Source organism: Lissotriton helveticus, chromosome 1_1 (genome assembly GCF_964261635.1).
Source record: "Lissotriton helveticus chromosome 1_1, aLisHel1.1, whole genome shotgun sequence".
Classification (NCBI taxonomy): Eukaryota; Metazoa; Chordata; class Amphibia; order Caudata; family Salamandridae; genus Lissotriton; species Lissotriton helveticus.
The window spans coordinates 60228431-60247136 of NC_136057.1; the positions used below are offsets into that span (position 1 = coordinate 60228431).

General features: G+C 44.5%; 1 protein-coding gene across 1 annotated transcript in view; it reads right to left on the reverse strand.

The window, feature by feature from the left end:
• Positions 1–7518: 7518 nt before the first annotated feature.
• LOC144823551 (uncharacterized) overlaps positions 7519–18706 on the reverse strand; it is an 89813-nt gene continuing 78625 nt past the window's right edge. The window contains exons 3-4 of the mRNA XM_078682201.1: positions 8123–9066; positions 7519–8062 (exon numbers count right to left, since the gene is read on the reverse strand). Of these exons, the coding sequence (XP_078538327.1) occupies positions 7970–8062; positions 8123–9066 (1037 nt within the window). The 3' untranslated portion in view covers positions 7519–7969. The remainder of the gene's footprint in view (positions 8063–8122; positions 9067–18706) is intronic.

Consider the following 18706-nt stretch of genomic DNA (forward strand, 5'->3'; position numbering starts at 1 on the left):
CCTGTGTGTCTGTCTTTCTTTGTTTTGCGCAGTTAATTTAATTCAAACTTTAATCACCTAATCCCAAAAACAAGCCCATCAGCAGAACTGTCTTCACTTGTTTGCTTATTGATTTGAAGGTGCCGCAGTCTACATTCCTCAGGTTCACAAGTTCAGAAGAACATGCTCCTCTATCCTCCTCCTCCAGACTCCTATTTCCCTCAAAGCAGAGGGCTGGATTACGCCTAATGAAGAAAGACTCAGCACTTGTGGGGGTGTTCTACTTCTTTGCGGGTGAGTTGATGGCTCTGGGCCCATTGCTGTGAAGCTCTAATAACGGATAAAAGTGTTTTGGAGCAAATATGAGGCGGAAATTTCTTGCCGTTTTTGCTGACTTGCTTGCCTTTGAGGTCCTCTTTGGCGGGGTTCCGGGTGTTTGTGGGTGAGTTTTGGGGTCTGGGAGCACTGCTGTGACAGTCTAATCTTGATTGCATTTGCTTTTCAGGAAATCCGTGGTGGAAAACAGGAGTTATGATGATCACCTAGCTGCACAGTGCGTTTGGACCGAAGAGCGAGAGATATTGTAAGTATGAGATTTTGCTTTTTGGCTGTTTGGGGGTGTTGTCGCGTGCTTTTTTGTGGGTGGGTTGGCGGGTCTTGGGGCATTCCTGGGAAGGTCTAATACCAGATAGAAGTGTTTTGGACAAAATCCATAAGGAAAAGCCTTTTTTTTGCTATTTCTTCTGACATCTTGCTCAATGTAGCGTTTTCGGGGGCCTGTTTGGGGGGCTTCCTGGTGTTTGTGGGTGGGTTGCGGGGTCTCTGTCGAAGCACTGCTGCGACAGTCTAATCTTGATTGCATTTGCTTTTCAGGAAATCCGTGGTGGAAAACAGGAGTTATGATGATGACCTAGCTACACAGCGCGTTTGGACCGAAGAGCGAGAGATATTGTAAGTATGAGATTTCGCTTTTTGGCTGTTTGGGGGTGTTGTCGCGTGCTTTTTTGCGGGTGGGTTGGCGGGTCTTGGGGCATTCCTGGGAAGGTCTAATACCGGATAGAAGTGTTTTGGACAAAATCCATAAGGAAAAGCCTTTTTTTGGCTATTTCTTCTGACATCTTGCTCAATGTAGCGTTTTCGGGGGCCTGTTTGGGGGGCTTCCTGGTGTTTGTGGGTGGGTTGCGGGGTCTCTGTCGAAGCACTGCTGTGACAGTCTAATCTTGATTGCATTTGCTTTTCAGGAAATCCGTGGTGGCAAACAGGAGTTATGATGATGACCTAGCTGCACAGCGCGTTTGGACCGAAGAGCGAGAGATATTGTAAGTATGAGATTTAGCTTTTTGGCTGTTTGGGGGTGTTGTCGCGTGCTTTTTTGCGGGTGGGTTGGCGGGTCTCTTGGGGCATTCCTGTGAAGGTCTAATACCGGATAGAAGTGTTTTGGACAAAATCCATAAGGAAAAGCCTTTTGGCACTTTTTGTAACTTAGGGTTCGTTAGGGTTAGCCCTAGCAGCAGGATTGCATGTGTTTCGGGGTGTTCTATTGCAACTGAGTTCTGGGGTCTTAGAGCACTCTTGGAGCGATGCTGGCTATGGATACTTTTGCTTGCTTGCAAGTGGTTTGAATACAATCCACGGTGGGTAAGGGTGTATTTGGGCCTACTTTTACTTTCAAGTACGTTTTGTCACCATTTTTCTGCTAGGCCTCGTTTTTTGAGATCTGATTGGGGGTCTTCTACATTTTTGCGACTGGCTTTAGTAAGGGTCTTGGTGGGAGCATTGCTGGGAAGGTCTAATTTTGTTATAGTACACCTAGCTTGAGGGGAAAGATACGCTAAATTAATTTGGCCATACTTATTTATCCTTAAAAAGGTGACTCAGACAGAGTACGCAATTTCAAAAATATTGTACTGTCTATTAGGAAAATCAAAGTGTGACTTTTTGCACCACACAGCGTACATACCTTATATTTATTTATCAGTGGTATTGTAATAGCACTTCCTGTTTTCCGTTCAATAATTACAGGCCGGGTTTCAGTCAACATCCGCCAGGCAGGCAGTGGACAGGGTGTCTTCTGTCAGTGGTCACCAACATTGATGGACGAAGCGTCAGCTGGAATGGAGGAGTGCCGCTAATAAGAGGAATTGTTTGCTGCATGCAACTTACTTACCAAATTCAACAGGACAACAGGACAACTCCAACAACATACAGAATACAGACACAGTATCCATTGTTTTCTTCTATGAGTGTGACTGCATGTGGTTAGCTTTAGTTTGTACCCAAAGATTTCTTTATCTTCAATTATTGTTTGTCCATGCTGTGCTTTTTTTTTCTTCTCTCAACAAAACCTACCCAAAAAGAAACCCCCATTCCCATCCATTTTCCAAACCCTAACCCTCTTCCCCCGGGCTGTGTGGTTTTGTTTGATGTCTGACTAAATGACATCAATAATTCCACACACTTGCTGGGGAGGATAAGGTCATAGCAACAGGCTGGTGAAGGAATACGAGGATATATTCTAGACGTACTCAGCTTCAGTACTATTTCTTGTAGTAGTAGGAGCCAATGTCAAATAAATTCAACGCAAGTACTAGTTATACTTGCAATACTTTACCATTTGTTAGGCTACATTGTGGCACTGTTCTAGTGTACTGTCACCTGCTATATTCTCTATCGTACCGTAACCGTTGTAATGCTACAGTAAGGACAAACCAGGTTTCGTTTTCTTTTTTTCCATAGGCATGCAACTGCCACTGTGTCACACCACTAGTACCACCGCAATGAGGAAATTTCATCCGCCCAGGATTGCCAACCTTAATCCCCATTTCCCGTGGAGCCAGCCCTGGGCCTAGCCCTAATTTCTAACACAAATTACAGGTAAGATAAGCGTTTGGTGGGAGGTAGTATAATGGAGTATTAGGACTAGACGAGAGATTGACGGTAGTACTACTAAAGTCCTAGGACTCTTCAGGAAAACAAACTTACTGTTAAACCCCCACCCACCAGACTGAAAAGCAGTAAAAAACAGGTATGGTCAGATAAAGTTTAAAAACGTATATTTATGTAGCCCTAACAAAATAATCTCCCTCAAGACCCTCCCTAACCCCAACGATTGTCTTTGAAAAGTCCCAAAAAGAACCCAACTCCCAAATCCCACCCCCCAAAAGTCTCTAAAAAAAGGGCAAGGGACACTCCACTACTGGAGGGTGCTGGTGAATTTTGCGGCCAGGGCATCATACTCCTTGCGGAGGGTGGCATGGTCGAAGCGGAGGCCCTCCACCAAGTAATTAACTGGTGTGTTGTTCTTCTGTGGTATAGTGGAATCTCTCTGTGTGCAACTATAAATGCCTAACCCTCACATCTGAGGGTCAGACCCCAAACGCTCGGCAACGTTCCTGGGAGGGAGAGGCCCCTGTGTGGTCAGCAGTACCTATTGCTGCCATCCAGGGATAACCCCCTTCCAACAAATTATTATTTTTTTTTTTTAACTAAGTGGCAGTGCTCAAAGCCACCGCTGTTGCTGCACACGTGCAAAGCTGACGCTGCACCATTAGTTTAGTGCCCTTTTGGCTAGTTCTGCTGCTGGGGGAGTAAATCATTAGGGGCCACTTGTGGGAAGCATTTTTTTTTTTTTTAATTTATTTTCACCCGGTATAAAATTACAAAGCATTCAACAAAGTTACCATTCAACCGATAAATACAAAATTAAACATAGATTGATCAATCTTTTCACTTTGTCAGAGGTTACTTAACATAAGATCAAAAAAAACATAAATGAACATATAATATATTTATCTTGAGTACATCAGTTCATTTCTAGGTTCCCCCAGATTTTCTCAAATTTTTTGAGCGATCCGACACCCCTGAGTTCTGCCAATGTGCATTCCATAATTTTTATTTCATTAACCAGGTACCACCATTCCAAAGCGTTGGGTGGGTTGGGGTTGATCCAGGCCCTGGCTAAAGTTAATTGGGCACAGGAAAATAAAATTGATAGTAGTATATGATGTGGTTGACTTGATGTGGGCTTAATATTACCATAGATGCGGTTATTGGTGAACTAAGAATTTTTTTTGTGGTTAGAATCTTTCCCACTTCTTCCCAGAATTTCCCTAATTTCGGACATGAAAACAGCATATGGACAAGATCTGCCGCATACTCGTCACATTTCGGGCATTTAGTTTTTTCTCTCGTGATATTATTCGAGGACCATTTAGAAAATCTTTCTGGGGTATAATATAGCATATATGTAGTTCTATATTGTTGTAGACGTAAATTGGATGATCTTACATAGTCATGAATGTTAGTATAAGATGTGCTTATTTGTTTTCCAGTAAAATTAGTACCGAGTTTTAGATTCCATTTATTTTCTAGTATATCATTATCATCGGGACTTAGACCTATAAAGAATTTATATGCCGAGCTGATTATTGATTTCTCTTTTTTAGAATTTAATAGGTCCCATATACCCCCACTCGGCAAAGTGTTAATTCTGTTCTTCCGTATTAAAAAGTCATATATTTGCATATATTTAAATCTATGTGTGTCAGATAGGCTATATAATTGCTTTAAAGTTAGAAAATTCAGAATACCTCGAGAGTTATATAGATCGCCCAAAACCATAATTCCTTTCCGTTGCCATTCACGGGATATCCCGTCGCTAAATATATTTGGCAGTCCGGGATTATCCCATAAGATTAATTGTGAGTGAAATATAGTGGTTTTACAATACATAGATATATCCTTCCATATCTTTACTATATCTCGTATAGTCTTAAATTTAACCCTTTTGTAGAAGTTCGGATCTGTAATACGGAGGAAAAATTGTTTAGCATCTCCCTTTAATGATAAGTAATGATAGAAAAATAGATCCTCTTCATTTAGTAGTGATCGAATACGCCTTATAAATGAAGCCCAGAAGTATAATCTCACGACAGGAAAGTTAAGCCCACCAGATCCTATTTGATTTTTCAGCATTTTTAACGATCTCCTAGCCTTCTTATACCCCCAGATAAAGTTACAGAAGATCCTATCTAATTGTTTGAAAAAAAGTCTATTTTGTGCCAAAGGAATTGATCTGAATAAGTATAAGTATTTTGGTATTATTTTCATTTTTATCAGATTTATTCCACCGATTAAATTTAATGGAAGTCGGTGCCATTTTTTTAAATTTGAAGTGGTAGTTTTCATTAAGTTTTTATAATTGATGTTATTAAGTTCTTTGACGTTTGAAGTAATTTTAATTCCTAGATATGTCGCGGTCTTGCATATTTCAGGTATTGGTTGAGGGGGAGCAAAATTAGCTATTATTTGAGTTTTATGAGCATTTAATTTATAACCTGATACATTGCCAAATTTTGATGCTTCAAATTTGATAGCTTTTAGAGACTCAGTTGTTTCAATAGAGTATATAGCGATGTCGTCCGCATATGCAGTCATTTTTAAGTTTTGACTGCCAGTCTTGAAGGGTATTATTCCTAACTGAGCATCCAAAGCCTTTAGAAACGGTTCTAATGAAAGGGCAAACAATAAAGGTGATAGGGGACACCCTTGACGTGTGCCCCTCTTGATTGGGAAGCATTGTGAAGTAAGACCGCCATAGCTAGTAAATGCGGTTGGATTGTTGTAGAGTGCCCGAATCCCGTTTAAAAATTTTCCACCAAACCCCATAGATCCCATTACGTGCCATAGATAGTCCCACCCCACCCGATCGAACGCCTTTTCGGCATCAAGCATTATCATGGCTAGGGGGGTATCCTCTATTTCTGCTATATCAAACGCAGTTATTGCTGTATTGACATGGGCTGATGTATCTCTCCCTGTTATGAACCCATGTTGTTGTGTGTTTACAATTTTAGGCATTAGTGGTGCAAGTCTTCTAGCCAAACATTTTGCAAAAATCTTAGCATCAACATTGATCAGGGAGATTGGCCTATATGAGCCCATATCCTCTTTAGGTTTACCCTTTTAATGAAAAAAGATGATTTTAGCTTTGTTCCAAGAGCGGGGAGCTGACCCGGTTCTTCCTATATAGGTAATTACTTCTAAAAGAAAAGGTGTTAGCTCGTCCAAACATAGTCTGTAGATTTCCAACGGGATGGTGTCCTCACCAGCAGATTTTCCTAATGGCAATGATTTTAAGGCCTCTTTTAATTCTTCATTAGTTATTTCTAAGATCAATTCCTCTGTTTCGTTTCTTGTTAACTTATTTGTTAAGTTTTCTTTTAGATAGTTTTCAATTATTTTATCGTTAGGTATATTCTCTGGTGTATATAAGATTTCATAATATTTGGCAAATTGTTGAATTATATCATCTGGCTGATTATATCTCTTATTATCAACCCCCGTATTTTGGGAGATCATAGATTGTGCTCTATCCTCTGCTACTTTAAACTCTAAGATTTTTCTAATTTTGTCGCCGCCTTCGTATTGTGAAAATTTATATTTATGAACTTGTGCACTTCTTTTTTTTAAAAGAGTTTCTTTGGTTTTGCATTTTAACTGACTGAGATTTGCAATAATATCTAGGGTTGGGAGATTGTCTCTGTGGGAAGCATTTTTGCAGTCGGAAACGTCCAACCGCAAAAATGCTTTTACAAATGTACCAAATACAAATTGTGATTCGGTACCACGCTACCTACTCGCAATTTACGTTTGCGATTTTGTATTTAAAAGGTGCGTGTTTACGGCATTTCTTCCAATTACTGAATCGTAATGGGCTGTATGAAAGTTTTGCGACCGAATTAAGGTCATATTTTACTGACTCCTTGAAGGAGGTGGTAACACATTTGCAAATAGATAGGGGTCCTTTAAAGAATGGAAAACAAATATTTTTAAGAGTAGGCAGCTGTTCCACGGACCCCCTTGTCTACTCTTAAAAAATATAAACGAAAAAGCTTATTTTTTTTCTTTTTAAATGCATCCCATTATCCTTTAAGGAAAATAGGCTGCATTAAAAAAATAAAAAAAAGACTGCTTTATTAAAAACCAATCATAGACATGGTGGTCTGCTGTCCTCAGCAGGCTGCCATCTCTGTGATGGCTGTGATTCCTAATGGGTCTCAAATTGCGACCTACCACACTAATATGCATGAGGTAGGTCTATTTGTCACTCGCTAGCAATCGCCAATGAAACTCAAAAGAGTTTCATACATTAGGAATTCCGATTTCCAAATTGCGACTCAGAGAGAATCACAATTAGGAAATCGGTATTCCTGATGCTAGTACATCCTGCACTAAGTCTTGTTGTATTTTGCATTCTTCGAATGAGAAAAGCAAAAAAGAACTGGGATGAAAAAAGAAATTAAAAAATCAGTCTGGACACAGTACTTACTCCTTACAAGAGGTAAATCAAGTTATACCTGGCGGCACTCAGAGATACGGGGCTGCTTGGTGGGTTCGCTGCTTTCCAGTTGGTTGCGGCAGCACTCTTCACTACCGAAGCCTGAGCGCTGTAGAAATTACAGAGTGACACAAAAATAAATGTGCGTCCTATAGAAGGGGATCTTTAATGAACAGAATGCTGACTCGAACCCAATGCAATGCAAGATACAGCAGGATTTATTTAGGAAAAGATGTCTACATACATCTGCAATAAACACAGTTCAACTACTAACTCTTAAACATATGTGGGAAAAGGTATGATGGGAAGGGAAAAGAGCCCACGTTTTTTTCTGCATCTCCAACGTTAATCAGACACCACAAAGAGCGAGCAGCACCTGGGCTGAAGATGGAAGCAAGAGGGGCTACGGGCTTCGATTTGTTAGGACTTTGGCATCTGCAAATAGGGGGCTGTGCTGAGAGCCCTAGCTGTGAGCTCAAAGTTGTTGTGACGCGTAAGTAGTAGTTTAGTGTGTGTTTTGTAAGACGGCGTGAAAGTGTTGCGGCTGTGCCCTCATGTAATGCATGAGAGAGGTGGTAAATGAATCCTATATTAGGTTAGTACAATAGAATCAACTAGCAGTGAGAAACGCTCAGCACATTTATAAAGAAATTAGATTAGTTGGTGCGTTTGTAGATTTGCCTTTTGATTGAAGCTCTTCTCGCACACAGTACAGCGAAAAGGCTTTTCTCCTGTGTGTGTTCCCTTATAAGCAAAGCGCTGGGAACACTCAGTGCAGTGATAAAGCTTCTTTCCTGTGTGTACGATTTGATGCCGTACAAGGGATCCCTTATCAGCAAAGCGCTTGGAACACAGAGTGCAGTGATAAGGCCGCTCTCCTGTGTGTGCTTTTTGATGCCGTACGAGGCCTCCCTTTTGAGAAAAGCGCTTTGAACACACAGTGCAGGGATAAGGCCGCTCTCCTGTGTGTGTTCTTTGATGCAGTACAAGGTTTCTCTTCTGAGAAAAGGTTTTGAAACACACAGTGCAGTGATAAGGCCTCTCTCCGGTGTGTGTTCTTTGATGCCGTACAAGGGTTGCCTTATGAGAAAAGTGCTTTGAACACACAGTGCAATGATGAGGTCTCTCTCCTGTGTGTACTCTTTGATGCCGTACGAGGTCTCCCTTTTGAGAAAAGGTTTTGAAACACACAGTGCAGTGATAAGGCCTCTCTCCGGTGTGTGTTCTTTGATGCAGTACAAGGGTCGCCTTACGAGAAAAGCGCTTTGAACACACAGTGCAGTGATAAGGTCTCTCTCCGGTATGTATTAGTTTGTGCTTTAGTAGAGTTGTCTTTTGATTGAAGCTCTTCTCACACATGGTGTAGCGATAAGGCTTTTCTCCTGTGTGTATGCTTTGATGCTCATGGAGAATTTGCTCTTGAGTGAGGCTCTTTGCACATACAGTGCAGTGATAAGGCCTCTCTCCAGTGTGTGTTCTTTGATGCTGTAAAAAAGTTGCCTTTTGAGTGAAACACTTTTTACATGTTTCGCAGGGATATGGCCTGAGGCTGGTGTGTCCTTTTTTGTGCCTCACAAGAAGTGTCTCATTGATAAATCCTTTGTCACACACATTACAAACAAAGCGTCTCTCCCTCATGTGCATTCTGCGTCGTTCTTTAAAGTAGATATTTTGAGTAAAATTCATCTTTCCTCCGGGACCTTTATGGCTTTCTTTCCCATTCATACTTTCTAGATGTGATTGTTGTTCTGCAAAATAGAAAAAACATTGAAAATTACATATGGAAAATACTTCTTGAAAAAGCTGCATTGTTATAATATGGAAAAGTGAACAGTTACAATTCAGGGAAAAAAGTGTATGTTCTAAGAAGAAGAGTCACACTTCCCTTTGAGACACACATGGTGGCTAGTCCTACACAAAGTGCGGTGACCTGGTCCTGCAGCAGGAGCATGCTGGGAAATCAAGTGATTCACAAGAACCACTGTTGGAGATGGGGTTTCTGGTTGGCTAGGGTAGGCACCTAAGCCAGGCAGAATCCACCACTCTAGTCAGGGTAAGCCAGATACACGCCCGAGATAACCTGCGCTCACCCTCTGGTAGCTTGGCGCAGAGCAGTCAGGCTAGTTTAAAGAGGCAATGTGCAGAGCATTTGTGCAACACACTAGAGCAGCAACACAGTGAGTAAACCACAAAAGGGAATCCACGCAGAATTATGTAAAAATAAATTCTATATTGTACATCAAACAAGACCAAAATGACTTTAATCACACTGTTAGTGCAAATAATGCAGGTTTGATAGAGAAAAACACAAATTACTATGAAAAGAGGACACAGCACACCTGCGCTCCTATTACACATCATATGGTAACTGTAGTGAACGTTGAACGTGGTTGAAGTGATTGCATTTGGAAACCAAATGTAGGGGGCAGGAGCACCTACTAAACGCTAAACAGTAATTGAGCTTGAGTCTTCCCGCAGTACTCCTCTATGGACGGCCCTGCGCCATTCTTGAGGTCATCTCCAGAGCAGAGACAATGCTGAACAAGAAATGCCCCTCACGCTCTAGCGAATTTGGAGCCTGCCGGGGCCGCTTGAATCGCGACTCTTTGCTCAAGGGAAACCAAGCAACCAGTGAAGGAGAGCAGGGTGGATATACCACTCTTCTGGACCCAACTTGCCTCACAGTACCTTTGTGGGTGCAGGGTCACTGTCCTCAGGGCATCTGTAACTTGCTAACAATGTTGTCATGTCTCGGACGTGGGACCCGACATTGGTAGCTTTGTGCAGTTTATGCGTTAAAAAGGGCAAGGCTGGCTGGAATGAGCCTCTGAATGCTGGCACGCCACATGTTAGAGCACAACGTGTCGTCGAAAGTCCCCCCTTGAAGGCTTTGTGCAGCTCCTGTAGCTCTGCAGCCTTAGGCTCTGCACTGTACCACCTCTGAGCAGTACAAGTCTTCAGGGTGCTGTTCCTTGAGTCTCAGGACCGGAGGGGCAACACTAGTTTGTTCTTGGTGGTATCTGACAGTGACGATATCTTGCCAGACTTCGGGGGTGAGGTTCACAATACAATTCAGCTGCAGTGAGCACGGTGGCTCAAGGACGTGTTTGTTTCTCTGGTAATGCCTCCAGGCGAAACAACGCTGTTCACGCTAAAGAAAAAACGCTCACCACATGCTGGTTTGTAAAACATAGAGCACTTCCCTAGAATGCGCAAAGGCACGCTGCTGATCAGAGAGCTGCACTGTAGGCCCATGGTGCACTGTCCTGTAATGCACAAAGTTTTACCTTGGTGCAGAAGGGAGCACTGGCGACATGCTAGCCTTTGTAAAATGGGCTCACCCAGCAGAAGTCTCGGAGAAAAGAGGCAACAAGGTCTCAAGAGGACAGGGGGCAAGCAAACAAGCCCTTGGAGAGCACTTTGGGGCACAAAGGGGGGTGGGCAGGCAGCAGAGAGCACATACTATTATGTTACAAATTGGCAGTCCCTCCTGCCGCCCAGCAGCAGCAGGACAACACAACAAGGCAGTTAGTCAAAATGGTGGTTGCTCCTGGCAGCACAGCAGTCCTCATGGCGATGAGCAGTTTGTAGAACCAACAGTGTCTGGTTACAAGTCCCAAGCAGCGTCTAAAAACATGGGATTAGAGCTCCAGTACATATACTCAAAATTGTCTTTGATGAACGGGTGACTTCAAAGGAACCCTAAGAAGCGTGCAACAGTCCCTTGCATCCCATTCCTGGCTCCAGACGATCAGTACGGGGTAAATCAGCCCTTTCAGTGAGGGCAGGACACAACCTATTCAAATGTAAGTGTGAATCACCTCTCTCCCAGCCCAAGAAGACTATCAGCGTGCAGATGAATGCAGATGTATCCCCTGTCACAGCCAGCCCCTTCCATTGGGAAAGCTTGGTTGTCATGACTCTTCCAAACATGATAGTTGCAGGGGTTTCCTCTGTGGTTGAGTGAGGGGGTCAAACGGTAACCTCAAAGAATAGTGTTCAAAACACCTTCGAGGTCGAGCTTCACAAGTGCAAAATACTGAACAGCTTTCTTTAGAGTACTCATGAGGCGTTCTACCAGACCATTGGCCTGGGGTCAAAGGGGAGTGCTTTTTATGATTCTTTAAATGGAGGTAATTTAGAAAGTTTTTGAATTCTTGACTATTAAAAGGTGGGTCCTTGTCAGATTTTAAACTTGCAGGTACAAGTCATGACGCAAAGATGCCATCTACGTTTTGAATAACCCTGCTCATGTGTAGTGAATGAAAGGTCTTCTACCAATGGAAAATGGGAGTATTGATCATCAATAACTAGAAGATAATTTCCATTATCCAGAGGGCCATAAAAAAAATCAATAGCAATTCTCTTCCAAGCATGATCTGGCAATTCTGACATAATCAAAGGTTGCTGACTAACTTGAGAGGAAAGAAAGTTGCATATGTGACTAGTCTTCAATTCATTTTTGACCCTTATGTCAAGATACGGAAACCAGACTCGATCACGGACAGCTCTCTTAAAGGCAACTATTCCTCGATCTCCTTCTTGGGCAAATTCGACTACTTGTTGTCAGAGACTTTGGTGAATAACAATCCGTATACCTTGCAGAATGAGGCCTTCCTGCGTTACTGAAAGTTCATCTCACATTTCTGAACTTCATATACTCGCTGTCATTAGTGAGAGGTCTAGAATACTGGTTCCGCAACTTTTAATCTTGACATGCCATTACCTTGGCTGGTGGCAGTGACAATTTGCTCTAAAGACATGGCAGCTGGTGTGCTCGATTTCACAATAAATTTGATGTAATCCTCCACTGTATTAGATGGGGTACTAGGGCATAATCTGCCAGTTTCTGATCTTTCCCTGGATGATGAAGAATCGTGTAGTTGAAATTCTTGTGACCTCAAACCCCAGCACTCAATTCGAGGAGGCATTTTTGCTGTGGGATTGCCGAATACCATAAACTATGCTTGGGGATCAGTCACTAATGTGAAGGGCTTTCCATCCACAAACCCATGGAAATTATTCACAAGCCCAAACCAGTGCCAAACTTTCTTTCTCAGGGTGCGAGTATGCACGTTCAGTTTGTTACAGGTTCTTATTGAAATGTACCACGATATGTCTCTGGGAATTTGGCAGTCCCTTGTGCTGTGCAAGGATTGCGCCTAACCCTACAGGGCTAGCATCAATTACAACCTCTTTATGGAGTTTGGGATCAAAGTCAGGTGTTTCAATGGCGCTCTCAATGGCTTGCTTGATTTTTTAGACACTCTGTTGGCCTTCCGCAAGCTCCTGAAAACCCATCTCTGCAAGGGATCGCTCTAAGATTGCTGTTCCTCTGCCGCTCGGGCCATAAGCACTAGGAGGCCTCAGGGAAGCCACACGCTATACAAACTTAAATTCATTCATTTATTCATTCTTCTTACACTCATGTGGCCAATGAAAATACACATACTTTTGTTTAATTTGGTGCAATGACCATAGCAAAGTCTTGTATGCATCTAGAACAGTAATTGACCGTTCCAAGAAATAATCTTAAAATAGAAATGCCAAGTGGGGGATTTGCAGTAGACAATGCTTGTACTCTAGATGGATCAGGTTTCATACCCCCATCACAAAAGACATGGCTGAAGAATTTCACGCTTTTCGTGTGGAATTCTTATTTGTTAGCATTCAGAGTTAAGGCTGCATCATTCAGCAAATGACATACTTGCATGAGAGTTTTGTAATGCTCTTGCTGTGCAGCCCCACAATACCAATATATCACTATAGTTAAATGCATTTACTACAGGCTATATAATAAGTCAAATGACGTCCTGGAAAAGTTCTGCAGCACAGGATATACCAAAACTCAATCGCTTTTAGCAAAACAAACCTATATGCGTAGAAAAGGTTGCAACGTATCTGGATTTTTCTTCAAGTTCCAATTGGTAAGATCCTTTATTTAGGTTGAGTCGAGAGAAGAACTCTGCGCCATTCAATTGAGTTATTATATCAGCAGTGTGCGGACTGTAAGGTTTCTCTTGCTCAGTTGCCCTGTTGGCCTGACGCATGTCAGCACTTATGCCTACAGGGCCTTCAATGTCTCTTTTAGGCACAGTTACAATGGGAGAAAGCCATGATGTCGGACCTGTTGAATTGTCTTCACTTTGGATTTTAACTCACATTCGACTAGTCCCATATGTGCATGCCTTTTTAAATTAAACATCAATATCGCACATTGTCATCGTCCCTTTCATTGTAAACAGACACGGAGCAATTCTTTCTCGATGATTTAGAGGATGATCAACTTCATTTTGCGTCGATTTGCCTCAAATGGTGTGACCGCTTAGCCTTGTGGGAGTACGCCAAATTTCACTGCTATAGCATTTGGTCTGCCTTTTTGTCTTCACACTGCAATGCACTTACTTTTCTCTTCGCGTTGCAAGTTGTCACCAAATGATTTGCTTTACCACAGTCTATGCATATCTGTCCGGGACATTTACCTTCGTGTGGAAATGACAGTCCATATCTATACCACGTTTTCTTTTTCTGTGGAGACAGGACCTTGTGTCTCTCGGCCTTGTACCTTGGCTTAAGTTTTGTGCTCATGACCAACGCACTTTGGGTGTCTACGGCCTCCATGTCAGTCACTTGACGATAAGCACGCTTTGTCAGCGCAAGCAGCCTTGAAGACTTGATCGAAGCTCAGTTTCCATCAGCAAGCATTCATCGTTGAAAGGCATACGACAGACATCCATTGATTACTCCGAGGAGGGTAGCCTCCTCATCATAAATTAATTGTATTTTCAGTGCTTTACCAAACATCCAGTCTTTCAACAAACTCCTCAATGGTCTTACCTGGTCTCTGGCATTCTTGGCTGAATATGTATCTTTTATAATTCACATTTGGCACTGGCTTAAACTTGACATTAAAGGCCTTTTTTATTTGATCATATATCTTTTCACCTTCTTGTAAATTCTTTTTCATGGCTTCTTTCATTCCTTCACCGGCCATGTTTCTCAAGATACTTTATACACTTTTTCATCTATTGCATCTAGGAACTCTTCAAAAGTCTCTATCCATCCATCTATCACCAATATTATGTTTTATTGCAATACCAAATGCAGTTGGTGGTTTTAAGAATGCAGCAGCCGTGTATACATTTGGAGGATGTTGGACTTGGCCCTTCTGGCAGGTTCACCCCTAAACTTTTTGCTTTTACTATGTGGCTTGGTGTTAGTTATTTTTTGGCTTCTGCACACTTTCACTGTGTCCCAGTGTAAAGTGTGTGCGCACTCTGAGTGCGTGTGGTGAGATTGGCCTGCCCTCCCATAAGAATGCATGGGGAATGTATGTGTCCCTGGTAGTTCCTGATGCGTGGGGTGTGCAGACTCGAGTTTGGTATGTGCGTACTCGTGTGATTAAATGCTGCGTGATGATGTGTGCGGCATGAATGTGACTAGTGTGGAAGTGCCACTTCTAGAAGTTGGCCTGTCTGAGTAAATTATGTGAATGGGCTAAATGGCTTGTGATTGGCTGGAGCTGGCTGGTGAGCCTGGCTCCATGAGTCATGATGGGTCTGCCCCGGTGGTGGATGGGAGATCTGCATGTTGATGGCCGGGGAGGAGTGCACCTGGGACCTGAATAGGGCTGTGCTTTCCCCACACAATGCTGGCTCTGCCCCTGTGGTGCGACAGATATCCCTAGCCTGGCCAGTGAATAGGGAGAGGGGCTGAGAAAAACAAAGTGCTCCAAAACCAGCTGCAACTGGTTTTTCCCCCACCCAACGGACCCAGACAAAGGGATTTCTCTGTATAAAAAGGGGCTGTGTCCCCTTGGAAAAGGTTCTCTCTTGCTGATCCTAATTTGGAGGGGGGCCTGCTGCTGATGGCACCAGGAGGACCGCCACTGGGGACTGTCTCCCTGCCTGGAGGGCCATGTGAGCTGGCCCCTGGGCCCAGCCTTGCCCCCCCCCTTCCCTTCCTAAATAGAACTTGTCCTGCATTTTGTAGCGCCGCGCCTGGGGGCGCTTGGGTGGCATCGTGAGAGGGGCAGAGTTTCTGTATTCCCCCAGCAGCAAGGAGCTGCAATTATTTTAAGAGGGATTCCCCGAGGACCTTGATTTTCGGCACGGGTGCCCACCCCGTTTATTTGCAGTAATCATTTTTCCTTGGCAGGTGCCCACCCTGCCTCTGGTGCCTCGTCGTTGCCTACACCCTCGGATATTTTGAATTGGAGGGAGCTTACCCCTCGTGTGTCTCCACGTGTCACCGCCGCCGGCCCGAGCCACCAAGAAAACCCAACCCGGAAGTGGCTGGTCGGCTGGCCAATTACATCGTAGCCTGCCCGGAAGTCCCGCCTCCGCAGCCGCGGCGCGAGGAGAAGAGGGCGGCCGAGGGTGCAGGCGGGGCTCCGGTGGTTGAGGAGAGCCCCGCGCTGTCCAAAGGAGACCGAGCCTGAAAACGTCCGAGGAGTCCCACTGAGGAGGGCTCCCCCGTGCCGCACTGTGACTCTGTGAAAAGGAGCAGCATGGAGACGGAGAGCAGTCCCCAAGAGGCCCGGTGAGTGTGGGCGTCTCGAGGCGGGGGCCCCAGTGTTCTGTAAAGGCCCCGTGGGGGCCCGGGCATATTCCTGAAGCGGCCCCGGAAGGCAGAGGGCCGTTCCCCCTTTAATTCCAGCAGCTCCAGGGGCATTCTTATTTCGAGTCCTCAGAAGGGGGACTCCAACGTGTGGGACGGTTCTTCCGAGCCCTAGGAGGCTTCCGGGGGAAATTATTGTTGAAAGCCAACGAGGCTTCCGGGCACATTTCTTGAGAGTCCACGAGGCTCAGGGGGCATTTATTTGTCAAGTACCCCAAGCGGGACTCCAACGAAGCCGGCATTTGTGATTTAGCCCACGAGGGCTTCAGGGGGCATTGAGGAATTTCTTACGAGCCCACTAGAGGCTCAGGGCACATTTGTTTATTTCGAGTCCCCCACGAGGGACTCCAATGTTGGGGCCACATTTGTTGCAAGAGCCCACGAGATGCTCCAGGTTCCCACATTGTTTTGGGCCCCTTGTCCCTGTGGAAGTCCAGAGGAGTTCTACAGCTGCCCAGCACTTAGTGGGCAGTTGCTTCGTTTAGGCTTTCCCCTGTGCGCAATCTTCCTTTAGCTGCCCTGCGCAGCCTGCCCTGACAATGCTGGACACAGGGCGTTTCAGCCCCGGAGAGGCCAGTCGGCCTGGGGGACAGTTCTAGTGTTGTTCCCTTGCATGGGGTACATGTTTTTGGACCTATGTGATCTTTGCTCAAAAGTGAGTACCTGCCCAACGTGATTTCTGCATCATGTGTAATGTTTTATACCTCTGAATGTATGTGATGCTTAGGAGGTTGTTTTTCCTAATCTAGGTCCCACTAGTGAGTTCATGATTCCCTGCGTGATACATTCCTAAAGTGGTTAGGGTTGCGTAGGTGGTACTTACCTGTTACCAGTGATTACTGGTTGTGTGCTACATGTGCTAATTTGGTGCTACAGTTATTATATGTTCTATGTGCTAAGCGCTATTCCTACAAGTATTCTATTTCTACAAAGTGCTATTTCTACAAAGTGTTATTTCTGCAAAGTGCTAGTTCTAAAAGTGCATATTCCTGACAGTGGCGCACGTGGCCCTGTCCTGTGTATATAATCCCCTGTAAATTTTGCCCGTGCCTCTGGTACATTGTAAAGTGTGTGTTTATTATCTAATGTGTTTGGTATAATACAAAGGCTATTTTTATATATAACCTTGTGGGGAGTTTCCTTTGTGGTGGGCCTTGGGTGTTGTTACTGGGTGCGCGCGCAAACACTTAACCTACATTGCCTCCGGGATTAGCCTTGCTGCTCGCGTCACGTTACCTAGAGGGTGAGCAGGGGTTATCTTTGGCGTATTACTCCCTTGCCCTGACTAGAGTGGTAGTTTCTGCCTGGATTTGGCGCAAGCCTTAGCCAACCGGAAATCCCATTTCTAACATTGGCGGCAACAGAAGGGATCCGGATTTGTGTTTGCGTTGTACTGCAGTGGCAACTGGCTGCACAACAAAACTCTGCATTTTAGATAATCACATTTTGGGGATTATTGTTTTTAAGTTTATGCTAAAAGTAATTTCTTGGGAAATGTGTTTCTTGTGCACTGTGAGTTAGGTGTCACTAGCTCTGGGTGGTTTCTATCCCCTAAGTGCAGAGTGAGTTTTTCTGGATTCATCAGAGGGTGGGATCCAGTGGTGACAGCGTAATTGTGTCCAGTATATTTGTTTCCCGCCCTGCTCCCAGAGTTTGGTCACGTGTGGTCAGGTTGAGAAATTAGGGGCGGTAGAAGATGCCTTACCGGTCCGAGGGGGGGGGGTTGTGTGTGGATGAATGGTATGTAGCACTAGACAAGTGAGTGTGAGTTCTCTGGGATAGGGAGCTTGCTGAATATGTTGTGAATTGTGTTCTCCTATGTTAGCTCAGACCCCTAGGTTCCCTGTGTTAAACTATTCTCGAGAACGTCCGCCAAAATGGAGCCTGCTTTTGATCTCTGCGGTCTCTTTAGATACAGTGTGTTAGAGTTGGTACGGTTCTATTAAGAGAGAGGCATAGAGGTGGGTGAGTCAGACACCCAGTCCAAACTGAGGGACAGCCTGATCCTATGGCAAAAGGATCAATGGGATCTTGAGTGCAGTGAGGAGGAAAGGGCCCGGGCCATACACCAGGAGGGTGGTTGGTCTCAGGGGAGCCCTGAAGAGTCTGAAGAAGAGGAAGAAGATGACAGTGCATGGGCACCAGCAGATAGTGAAGACCCCATAGATGGGGAGTCCCTTGCTGGGTCCAGTGTCAGGTGCAGCACCCCATCCCTTTCCCTGTCCCTGTCCCCAGCGGAGTGGGTAGATAGGAGGGAAGAAAGGGAGCACCAGCTGGCTTTGGAAAAGCTCAGGTTAGAGCATGCCAAGGAGATAGCGCAGCTGGGTGTGCAGGAGAGGATGGCGGAGGCTGAGAGGGCCTTTGCCAGAGAGAAATTAGCTCAGGAGGGTAGATTGTCCCCTGAGCACAATTATAATTTTCTGGACTCCCCAGCGAGGGTTGAGTCCACTGGTGGCAGCGATATATACTTCAGTGCAGGAAGTCCCATTCCCAGTTCCCAAATATGGTACCTGTTTCCCAAGAAGAGGAGTATAGGTTGAAATTCAGGGGCAGTAGGAAACTGTCTAACCAGTCTTGGGGGGATTTTGTGGATGAATGTCAAGGTGCACTGTCTGATTGGTTAGAGGTTCACCCGGAACCTGATTTTGCTAAACTGTTTGATCTGGTTCTCAGAGAGCAGGTGCTCAGTAGTTGTTTGCCAGGGTTGCGCCAACACCTGTTGGAATGTGGGTTGACTGATCCAGACACCCTGGCAGAAGAAGCAGACCG